The following is an 11,474-nucleotide window of genomic DNA, read 5'->3' on the forward strand; positions in this document are numbered from 1 at the left end:
GCAGTTGTCCAAAAATGGCATCTGGCACTTGACCTGAGATGGCAACTGCAGTTGAACAACCATGCCAACTGCAGTTAAACAAATATGAAAGAGGGTTCGGACCATGGCAACTGCGGGAACACGTGATGACTGTCACGCGGAGCGTGCGGGACCGTGAGTACGGACGTGTAGGTGTTATCTATTTTGTCTACACGTAGACGTGTGGGAGAGACCGCGAGGTAAAAGACCGGGCGTGTGGGCATTATTTGCTTTGCCCACATGCAGATATGTGGACTGCTTCTTTAGATACCCCACGAAACGTGTGGCCAGACCTCTTAACACCCACATATGTGGGTGTTATCGGGACCCTATAAATAAGTGTATGGGAAAAGTTTCTCTATCTCTAGGATATCCTCAGGCGATGATGTATACCAGTTGCAAACAAAATTTTGAACTATTCACAAGCCGCCCTGATATTCTTTTTGTCACAACCCGATCAAAGAGGACTGCTAATTGCCCAGGAAGATGTTTATATTAATGGAAGTGGTTAGTTTGTTTATTGTGCCACATGATCATTTTCAACGCTGGTTACGCGTGGCGTGTCGTCGATGTCGAGCAACTGGCAGTGGCTCCAAATTCCTAGTACATCTTGATCTGCAGAACGCATTAATTTGTTTGCTACTTGACTTATAGTAGTATTATGTTTAGGATGTAGTCATCAAACTATGCCCCCCTAATAATCTGAAGCCGGTGTAGATTGAGTGTCCAATTACTCCTCCTACAAGAACACGGTCCAACAATTGATCATCAATGAGAAATTGATGAAAAAAGATTAGGTCAAACAAATGGCAAAGATGACAGCATACATAGGTTTCCAACTTGATTCGTGATCAAACTAATGATCAGGGAAGCATATAGTTTGCTCAGTGCGATCGGGAAATGATCCACGTATGTAATCAAATTCGTGATTAAACGCAGCACAGGATGCATTCCATTCAAATCATCTAGATTTTTCTGCGGCGATATAATCATCCATCCAAATACCTCATCGTCAGAAAAGTCATCCCTTTTATATGAAATCCTTATTCTCGGAAGTTTGCCAGAAAGCACCTCCACGGCTCGACAGTGATACAACAATGGAGTAATCTCACTTGAACTAGTAATGCTGATCACAGTGACATGACATCATGCTAGCTGGCACATACTTCCTCCGTTCCAAATTACTTGTCGCAGAAATGGATGTATCTAAAACTAAAAAATATCTAGATACATCCATTTCTACAACAAGTAATTCCGAACGGAGGGAGTACATGTAAAAATGATATATACACCTGCGTTGTAATTTCACTCGATGGAAACTTACTGATTAACTAGTCATATCAAGCATCGTGTCCATGCTGTCAACGAAGGTCACAGTAAAATTCAGAGTGTTCAATTACTTCTCTACTTGCCCTTTTGAACTGGAGCAGTGAGAGCGTCGCTATTCTCAATCTATTCCCGGGGGTGTGATGAGGAAGCCATTTAGCCAAGCCCGACACTAAAATTCCTTACATGGCAAGTAAGAACTCATGAGCTAGTGCTGAGTATTCCTTGTAGATGATGTAAGCGCCAAGAGTTCATTCAATTGAGACACCGTCACATCAAGGGAAAATGAAATTCCCCAAACATCCCACGCATGCACATCAAGAATCGGTCCTAAACTAGACCAAAACACACGTATCTCTCCATAGATCAAAGATTGTCAACCCTTCTCGATTTCTTCCACAGCGTGGCAAAATCTTGTGTATCACACACCTCGAGCGCCTGTCAAATTAACTACCCAGTACATGATCCTTGTGTGCAAGGCACCTCTTGCATATATATAGCCCATCCATTTCTGCACCACATATACTGATATACCAACGAGCTAAGTAGCTCGAGCAAAAAAAAAAAAAGATGGCCCGGTGGTCGTCGTGCATGGCGCTGCTCGTCCTCGCCGTCGCCGCGCAGCTCGTCGCGGCCGACCTGTCGCCGGGATACTACGGCAGCAGCTGCCCCAGCCTGGAGAGCATCGTGCGCGGCGTGGTGACGCAGAAGATGGACGACACCATCCGCACCATCGGCTCCACCATCCGCCTCTTCTTCCACGACTGCTTCGTCGAGGTACGTCCGCCGCCTGCACTGATGCTTATGAGTCTTATGAGTTATGATCATCGAGTGATTGATCGACGTGTGTGCATGCGTGCAGGGTTGCGACGCGTCGGTGCTGATCCGGTCGACGCCGGGGAGCCCGACGGAGATGGACGCCGACGACAACAAGTCGCTGGCGTTCGAGGGCTACGAGACGGTGAGGATCGCCAAGGAGGCCGTGGAGGCCGCGTGCCCCGACCTGGTGTCCTGCGCCGACATACTCACCATCGCCACATGGGACGCCATCGCCCTGGTACGCACATGCATATACTGCACGCACACCCTGCATACTGTATTTTCCACTGAATGACATGTTTGATTTGTGTACAGAGCGGCGGGCCCTTCTACCCAGTGGAGCTGGGCAGGCTGGACGGCCTGAGCTCCACGGCCAGCAGCGTGGCCGGCAAGCTGCCGCAGCCCACCAGCACCCTCAACCAGATGGTCGCCATGTTCAGAGCGCACGGGCTCAACATGTCCGACATCGTCGCCCTCTCAGGTGAACCACGCACGCCGCCCAACTGCACCTACTCTTCAGAGCTCCGCGTGGATGTACTAACATAACAGTTCATGGTGGGCGTGCAGCGGCGCACACCGTGGGGCTGGCGCACTGCGGCAAGTTCAGGGAGCGGGTGTACGGCAGCCCGGCGGACGCGACGCTGAACCCCAAGTACGCGGCGTTCCTGAGGACCAAGTGCCCCGCCGACGGCTCGTCGGACCCGATGGTGCTCATGGACCAGGCCACGCCGGCGCTCTTCGACAACCAGTACTACCGGAACCTGCAGGACGGCGGGGGGCTGCTCGCCTCCGACCAGCTCCTCTACAACGACAACCGCACGCGGCCCCTCGTCAACGCGTGGGCCAACAGCACGGCCGCCTTCAGCCGGGGCTTCGTGGCCGCCATGGTCAAGCTCGGCCGCGTCGGGGTCAAGTCCGGCAGCGACGGCAACATACGCAAGCAGTGCGACGTCTTCAACTGATGGCGAGAGGGATCGATCGATCGATGCGTTGGTGTACACCGGGGTTACCACGCTGGCTGAATTAGTGTACGTGCATGCGTCAAAGGTGCATGTGTACACGAAATGTGTGTGTCCGTGACACAGAGTTTCGTTGGGTTTCACAGTTCCGTGTGGCTTGTACATGGTTGTATATGTGTTGTTTGATTCGTTGATTTCGAACGTGCGGGTTATATATGCAAATAAAATGAATAAAGCATTCTCCATAAGTACTAGTAGCATCACGTGGATGAAAACCGCATTGAAGTCGGCCGATGGTCCAAAGTACTCCCTCCGTCCGGGTGTATAAGTCATTCGCGTAGTTCTAGGTCATCGATTTAAGAAATTAAATATGTGTTATATGTCATGAAAAATATACCACTAGATTTCCACACGGATGTAGTTTTTAAATATATATTTTTTGTCACATATAATGCATATTTAGATTGTTTCCGACTGTTTAAAGATTGTGAGGCTAAAAGCAAAACTTGTTGCAGAGTTCAAAATCTAAAATTAGGCTTTTTGTCAATGAACAAATCAAGCACTCACCAAAAGTAATGTGCCAGGTGTGCCATAGCACGCCCAGATTTAAAAAAAACATTTTTTCATCATGTAAAAATTAACTGATTTTTAAGGCCCCTGGAAGCTAATTGAAATATACTTCAATTGTTTTAAAGTGTGCACACCCTTCATTTTATTTCCAAGTCCGCCGCTTATTGGCTAGTATTTATTCACAAAAAAAAACTTATTGGCTAGTACTATGTCGTTTTGCTGTCTTATGAACGGAATTTACCTGTACCTAGTTACCAAGGTCACAGGGATTTTTGGAGTTGAACTAGTAGTTTTCTTTCAAAAAGAACTAGTTTTGATTTGCTAAATATTGTTTTTGTGACGAAGGATATTATATTAATATCGACATAAACTATATGTTCTTGACTCACAACATTCCTCTCAGTAAACCTTGGGCAGCCCACGTGTTCTTGGTCGATGATTAGTTTTCCAAATGAAGCGTCAGGGCTTCGAATCCGTGTCAATTATTGGGCAAACACTTCTGGACACAAAACACGGCATCTCGTCACCGATATGTACAGCCCGACCTTGACAGGGGGTGAAAATCTCAAGCGAAATCAGCCACCTCCAGCAAGTTGGTCGACCAAAATGTTCGGAAAAGACAAGCATATACGCTGAGGCTGAGCACATTATTATAGTTTCGACGGTAACTTCCTCCCAGCTTACCTCCACAGGTTCACCTCTCCGTTTCGTGATCGTAACAAACCAAAGAATCTCCAAGCTTAGTCCATTACACACACACACACACGCCTTTTCCAAGCCCAGGAACCAGCCCTGGCGAGCTTGGCGCTCCGATGATGGACCTGGCGAGTGAGTCTCCGGAGACCCGAAGCCGCCCGTGCTAGGGACCCAACAACCGCCCCGGAAATGGACGTGCCAACCGAACCGATCCAAGTCGCCTCATTTCATTACATTATCTGTCGCCGGATAACTTCCCGGCGCGGGCCACCTCGCCTGAAACAAACGATCCAAGTCCATAATGTCTCCCTCAGCTGAATCAACTTGGGCTTGGTTTAATTGTCTGAAACTCCGACCGCACAGAACTGTCGCCTGTTTCCCTCTTCAGAAAACAGAACCGTTGCTTTTTTATTTGAAGGCAAAAAAGAACTCCTCTTTTTAGAACTGCTGCTTGTTTATTTTGTCAGGACTTGGGGAGCCATCAGCAGCCATGCTTGACGAGGGCCGTGTTTCAAACCATGGGCCGGGCAATCTATCGTGCTACAGCGGCGGGCGCTAGCTGCTGCAGTGAGCCGTTGGGGCCGCGGCCCCGCGGAAGAGCGGACACTAAATGGACTTTCACGTCAGGCCAGCCATAAGGCTGGTCATAGTGGAGAGTAACTTAGACTAGTAACATGTATATGTTACTAGTCTATATTACTACCTTCATAGTGGGTAGTATCATATATGTGGTAACATAGATGTCTTTATTTATTGCTTTGTAGACTCATTTTGCATTGGAAAGCGCTATGTGATGGTAACATATTATGTTACTCTATTTGCCTCTCTCCTCATTAACTAATTGCCACCTCATCACTTTTGCTTGTGTGGCATCTAAGTTACTAGTACCTATGTTACTCCCACTATGACCAGCCTAATGGGGTAACTTAGGTAGTAACTTAACACATTCCAAAACAATTTTGCTTATGTGACAAGTATTTAATAAGGAGAGAGGTGCTTGGAGTAACATAATATGTTACTGTAACATAGCGCTTCCGAAATAAAATGAGTCTATAAGGCAATAAATGAAACGAATCATGACACTACTACTAAGATACTTTGCACTACGAGGATAGTAACTTAGACTAGTGTCATGCATATGACATGACACTGTTCTAAGTTACTCCCCACCATGACCAGCCTCACACTCGCACAACTCGTCAGAACTCAAAAGGCGCGTTTCATAAAAAAGACGAGGACAAATTAGGATCAAAAGGCGCGCCATTTCCCACTTGAAAAAGGCATGTCGGCTCATGTCAGTGTCCTTTCCACCGGCCTACGCTCTGGATCAAACACTCCACTGCAGTTTCTCAAAAAAAAAAAAAAGTCCGCTGCATGCTCCGAGAGAAAATAAAAACTCCGCTCCATGCATGCCGTCAACATCGACGGATAAATGGACTGGACTACACGTAACGTGGTGTTGGAAACGGCGAGTGCAATTCAAGTCATTCCAACAAACATGGCGGCTCCCCTCAAAAAGAAAAACATGGCGGCCAGAGCTTTTTTTTTAAGAAGGAAACGTGGTGGCGAGTGGGGAGCGGCCAGCTGGTGAAAGGCCTTTCAGGTGGGCGGCATGGCTGTGAAAACGCGAAAGAGCACATGAATGCCGCCTGCTCCGGCGCTGGATCTCGTCTCCTACTGTAGACGTAGCTGGTGCTCGTCTCTATGCCGTCGTCTCGGACCATTAAACCTGCTCCGGGCTTGTCATGCCGTACCTCGGCTTTGTGTAACTCTATAAAACTCTATTCTCCTCTACAAACCTGCTCCGGGCCGGGGACAAACAACCCATCTTGGCCGCGTTCGCCTTTCCAGAGAGGCCGCCTGACCCAGAAGCCAACCCTGTCTGCTCCGGGCCGGGTTCAGTTTGTGTTATCCAGCAAAAAGAAGCCCAACCCACAGAATCACACTGCATCATTAGTGGCCGATTTTGTGAGTCGCTAGCGTGCACTCGGAGCGAGCGTGGTCATTTGTGCCACCAAAAAAGGCTTTCACGTACTACAGAGCACACGCAGGACGGAGCCCCCACCAACCGCGCCATGTGGAGGTTGCGAGTCCCACGCATGTTTGCAGCGCGAGCGGGCAGAGCCGGTGTGCGATGTCCGTGATGAGCCCGGACGTGGACAGACAGACGCACGCGTCCACGTGGGGACGCCCCCGGCTTCTCTCTGGATCGCGCTCGCCGCTGCATCCATCCATCCACCGCCGCGCCGCGCACGCATCTCGAGGCGAGCGCCGCCTCGCTCACCACTGTACCAGACTGGATACGTCCGTCCAGGAGCCATCACCACCTCTCCCCCACGCTCCGAGAGAAAGCTTGGCTTCTACTACTACTCCAGCACAATAACTAGGCCACCCACAAACACACCCGCACCCGCACACGGCCGCGGCGACAGAAACCCAACGCCATCGTCATCATCACCGCCACCGCCACCGCCACCGCCACCGCCACAGCTTCTTCTAGATAGCTCGTACTACTACCGTGCCGTCGTCATTAGCCGTGGGAGCAGAGCCTGGACGAGTCCCGGATCGGTCGGCACCGGGAGGCATTCAGGCGTGGGAGCTAGATACTAGGTAGAGCGCAGTGCGGCGGCATGGGCGCCGGGATTAGGATCTTGGCGGTGGCGCTGCTGGCGCTCGCGGCTGCCGGCGGCGCGGCGGCGCAGCTCCGGCAGGGCTACTACTCCGCCAGCTGCCCCAACGTGGAGGCCATCGTGCAGGCCGCGGTCGCCCTCAAGGTCCAGCAGACGCCCGTCGCCGTCGGCGCCACCGTCCGCCTCTTCTTCCACGACTGCTTCGTCCAGGTGCCGCTCGATGCCCCTGCATCTAATCTACCAGCATTTCATTTTCAATCCCCTGTCTGCCTTTGAGTGCCGCCCGGCCTGACGACCATGAGTGACGCCCGGCCTGACGACCATGCGTGTGCAGGGATGCGACGCGTCGGTCATCATCGTGTCGACGGCGAACAACACGGCGGAGAAGGACCACGTGAGCAACCTCTCCCTCGCCGGCGACGGCTTCGACACCGTCATCAAGGCCAAGGCGGCCGTGGACACGCAGTGCCCGAGCCCCAACCTGGTCTCCTGCGCAGACATCCTCACCATGGCCACCCGGGACGTCATCGGCCTGGTACGCGCACGCATCACGCACGCCGCCCTTTCTAGATCCACCAAAAGCGTCCGAGCTTTCGATGCCTGCATACATATATCATTATCAGCAATACAAACAACAATGCCTCTGAAAGCATCTTTGCCGTGACGCGCGCAGGCCGGCGGCCCGGCGTACCCCGTGGAGCTGGGGAGGCTGGACGGGCTGGTGTCGACGGCGAGCAACGTCGACGGGAACCTGCCGCCGCCGTCGTTCAACCTGGACCAGCTGACGGCGATGTTCGCCGCCAACAACCTGTCCCAGGCCGACATGATTGCGCTCTCCGGTAAGGCCAGGCAATTATTAAAGAGTTGTTTACTAACCGCCCCTGCCATTGCCAACCCCCGAATTACTTTAGCTGCCTCTGTACTAGGAGTAGTCAGGAAGTACCCCATGTGCTCTGTTTTCCTGTCTTGCAACCCACACAAAGCCGGGCGAAAAGGGCTGGATTCTGCGTGCTGATCGAGGGATTTTTGTTGGGACGACAGTAGAAATAATGTGGTTCATCGTTAGCACTGTCAGTAAGTACATATTTTTAGTTATCCCGTTAGACTGAGCTTGATGATAGTGGAGTGTGCGTGCACTGTAGCTGGCTGCTGGTCGGTAGTATAGATCTGAAAGGGGTCAAACTGTGGAGGACTAGCTGTACTGCCTTTGCTTGCACGTGAAAGAAAGACCATCTGCATTATTGGCATATCCATCCTTTTGCCACGACCCAGAAGCGTCTTTTTTTTTTTTTTGAACAAGAGAAGGTCCCGAAGGACCCAAACACTGCATTAAACACAAGCCCGGATTACAGAGCAGTTTACATCAAGACACCACAGAAACATGATATTGCATACAAGTCCCTGTCTTTTACGAAGAGGACCCCAAACTAAAAGATGGAAAAGCAATCGGGTCCTTCGTTGCGTTCCCATGGATTGAGCTACGCCATCGCCGGGGACGTGCCACTTGGGACGGCGGAACCGCCATAGCCGCCGCAGGTCACCATGGCCTCCAAACGAACACAGCAGCTGCCTCCTATATGGCATCAAGGCCAGGAGGAATAATGATGGCCACCTTTCGGCCTGAAGAAGCAGCAGTTCGCCTGCGGAGACCGGCGTCGTAGCTCCACTGGATTGAAGCTGTTGCTGATATGCTCGAATCCCTGCAAGAACCATCTGACTGCCTCTCCTCAGCTCCTTCTCCACCTCCATGGTGGCATCCGGCTCCAAGAAGAGAAAGAGAAGCCTCTTCCAGAGGCAGGGACACCTTGAGCTTATTACCGGAGATGCTGGATTGACGCCAGCTAGCAGCAGCAAAAACCAACTCACCACCACCATCAAGGTCAACTCCAGCAGCCACCGCACGCGGCTCGGGCGCGCCAGCGACACGGCCTCCATCGGCATAAAGCCAAACTCCGGCATCTCGCCAAACTCCACTCAACCCAGAAGCGTCCAACAGCTTGATTTCGGCCCATCCGTTCGCATACCATGGGCCGGCAAGATGAGCTGTTAATACATGAAGAAAAAAACTGTAGGCTCAGACCCACTGTACAATCGTATATGGCATCTTGGCACGAAATCTGCAGAACCTGTACGCGATCATGTGTAATACTGTACGAATTTTGGCACCCGTGACCTGAAGAAAACAAATGCGGCGTTGTTGTTTGTTGTTTGCAGCGGCGCACACGGTGGGGTTCGCGCACTGCGGGACGTTCACGGGCCGGATCCAGACGGCGGCGGCGGACCCGACGATGGACCCGGGGTACGCGTCGCAGCTGCTGGCGGCGTGCCCGGCCGGGGTGGACCCCAACGTGGCGCTGGAGATCGACCCGGTGACGCCGCACGCCTTCGACAACCAGTACTTCATCAACCTGCAGAAGGGGATGGGCCTGCTCACCTCCGACCAGGTCCTCTACGCCGACGCCCGCTCGCGCCCCACCGTCGACGCCTGGGCGGCCAACAGCTCCGACTTCGAGGCCGCCTTCGTCGCCGCCATGACCAGCCTCGGCCGCGTCGGCGTCAAGACGGACCCCGCGCTCGGCAACATCCGCCGCGACTGCGCCGTGCTCAACAGCTGAAGCTGATTTGTGTTGGCTGAAGCGGGAGAACAAGATGCAGTGCAGGCTCGATCGATGCTTGGGGATATGATATGGATATATCCTGTCGTCAACTGTTCATATTTAGCTTGGCCGCTCGATGGGGTGGTGCTGAGATTATAATACAGGTAGCTTTCGAGACACAGGTCTAGTTCTAATCCATCAGAAGGTTAATGGTTGAGGAGTCTGTTCGAGTTGAGCATCATTTGTTGTTTTGATCTGCCATTGTTGCGTGTCGTTCGATTACTTAGAGCCGAATGTATTAATTGTGTGTTTAATATGGAAGCGAGATTCATTTGAATGTTTGCTTCGAATATACACGCTTGTTAAACCCCCGACCACTCCTTACATGTAAGGCCAACTCCATTGCTCGACCGCATTTGGTACGTCCGTTTCGTTTGGTTTCAAACGGACACAAAACACGTTGCGGTTTGGGCAGGGCCGGTCCTGAGAATTTGAGGGGTTTGGGCAGGGCCGGTCCTGAGAATTTGAGGGCCCGGGGCGAAACTAAAACTCGGGGCCCCTTATCTAATATAAGGGCTCCTTTGATTCAAAGGATATCTTTAGGATTTTTGAAGGATTGAAATCCTTAGGAATTTTTCCTATGTCGGCCCTTTGATTCATAGGATTGGATCCCATAGGAATTTATCCTATGGAATCTTTTGTACTACATTTCATAGAAAATCTAACATCCACTCCAACCTCTTTTTACATTTCCTTTGTTTTTCATGTGGCATCAAACACTCTTTGCTAATCCTATAGGATTCAAGTTGACATGCCACTGTAATCCTATACTTTTCATATTCCTACATTTTCAAAATCCTGTGAATCAAAGAGGCCCTAAACATTTCTTTTGCGAAGTAAAGGAGCTTTATTACTCAGAAGAAGTGTTACAATCCAGAGGCCATAGGTCCTCGATACATGGTGGAGCGGAGGTCAACCACACCGCAGTTGTGCTCTCGGTGCGGCTATAATTGGCCAAACGATCTGCAACACTGTTTTGGCTACGGTGAATTCTCTGAGGATAAAACTCCCTACTGACTAACAACTCTTTGATCTCTCTAACTATATGACCATAAGCAGAGCGCTCAAGACCCTGATTCCGTAAAGACGAGAGCGCCTCCGATGTGTCTGACTGTACAATAACCGGGAGCGAGGAATGTTGGATAGCCAATGCCATCCCTTGCATGATCGCATGTAGTTCAGCTTCCAAAGGGTCATTGCAATAGAAGATCACGCGGTACGCCGAGAAGATAATATGACCATTGTGATCACGTAATACCATACCTGCTGCCGCTGATCCGTCGGTACCACTAAAAGAACCATCAACCGAGAGTGCTACCCGACCTTGTGGTGGTTTGGGCCATGGCGCTGCTGCTAGCGTCGTCTTCACTGCCTTGCTTGGGAGAGCCGAAGATGACATCTTCCCCTTGAGAATTTCCTCTGTAGTATACCGGCCTGCCAGGCACACCGATCTGTAGTAGCTATCCAAAAATTCGACCGTCACATGAACTGGAGGGGTTTCCATGCCATGAGTGAGGTCGTTCCTTAGCTGCCAGATACGCCAGCATAACATAATAATCATGTCACGAACAGCATCAGAACAGCTCGATAATAGATGTAGGATCCACTCCTTGCCATTATCCACCAGCAACTTGTCATCTGGGAGAGGCCATCTCTCCCTCATACTGGTCCACACCATTCTAGCATGAGAGCACGCCACCAGGGCATGGTATAAACCTTCCTCCTCTCGGCCACATACTGGGCATGTTGATCTGGTCGCCAGATGCCTGAGCATCTTGCAACTCTGTGTTGGAAGGGCT

The 11,474-nt window shown here is 51.1% G+C and overlaps 2 protein-coding genes across 2 annotated transcripts; both read left to right on the forward strand.

The window, feature by feature from the left end:
- Positions 1-1,882: 1,882 nt before the first annotated feature.
- On the forward strand, positions 1,883-3,370 carry LOC119303247 (peroxidase 50-like). Its single transcript, XM_037580358.1, has 4 exons — positions 1,883-2,121; positions 2,207-2,401; positions 2,479-2,644; positions 2,731-3,370. The coding sequence occupies exons 1-4, from the start codon at positions 1,915-1,917 to the stop codon at positions 3,123-3,125; spliced, it is 963 nt and encodes a 320-aa protein (XP_037436255.1). The 5' UTR covers positions 1,883-1,914; the 3' UTR covers positions 3,126-3,370.
- Positions 3,371-6,759: 3,389 nt separating this feature from the next.
- LOC119303248 (peroxidase 35-like) lies at positions 6,760-9,967 on the forward strand. The gene is made up of 4 exons (XM_037580359.1): positions 6,760-7,228; positions 7,353-7,553; positions 7,692-7,857; positions 9,233-9,967. Exons 1-4 carry the CDS (start codon positions 7,019-7,021, stop codon positions 9,631-9,633), a joined length of 978 nt encoding a protein of 325 aa, XP_037436256.1. The 5' UTR covers positions 6,760-7,018; the 3' UTR covers positions 9,634-9,967.
- Positions 9,968-11,474: the final 1,507 nt, after the last annotated feature.

Source organism: Triticum dicoccoides, chromosome 5A, assembly GCF_002162155.2.
Source record: "Triticum dicoccoides isolate Atlit2015 ecotype Zavitan chromosome 5A, WEW_v2.0, whole genome shotgun sequence".
In the NCBI taxonomy this organism is placed as follows: domain Eukaryota; kingdom Viridiplantae; phylum Streptophyta; class Magnoliopsida; order Poales; family Poaceae; genus Triticum; species Triticum dicoccoides.

Bases quoted from the DNA above. Each gene is read 5' to 3' on its own strand.
- LOC119303247 (XM_037580358.1), top strand. From the start codon at position 1,915: ATGGCCCGGTGGTCGTCGTGCATGGCGCTGCTCGTCCTCGCCGTCGCC. The intron at 2,122-2,206 runs GTACGTCCGCCG...GCATGCGTGCAG, and splicing joins TCCACGACTGCTTCGTCGAG to GGTTGCGACGCGTCGGTGCT. The intron at 2,645-2,730 runs GTGAACCACGCA...GTGGGCGTGCAG, and splicing joins CGACATCGTCGCCCTCTCAG to CGGCGCACACCGTGGGGCTG.
- LOC119303248 (XM_037580359.1), top strand. From the start codon at position 7,019: ATGGGCGCCGGGATTAGGATCTTGGCGGTGGCGCTGCTGGCGCTCGCG. The intron at 7,554-7,691 runs GTACGCGCACGC...TGACGCGCGCAG, and splicing joins CCCGGGACGTCATCGGCCTG to GCCGGCGGCCCGGCGTACCC. The intron at 7,858-9,232 runs GTAAGGCCAGGC...TGTTGTTTGCAG, and splicing joins CGACATGATTGCGCTCTCCG to CGGCGCACACGGTGGGGTTC.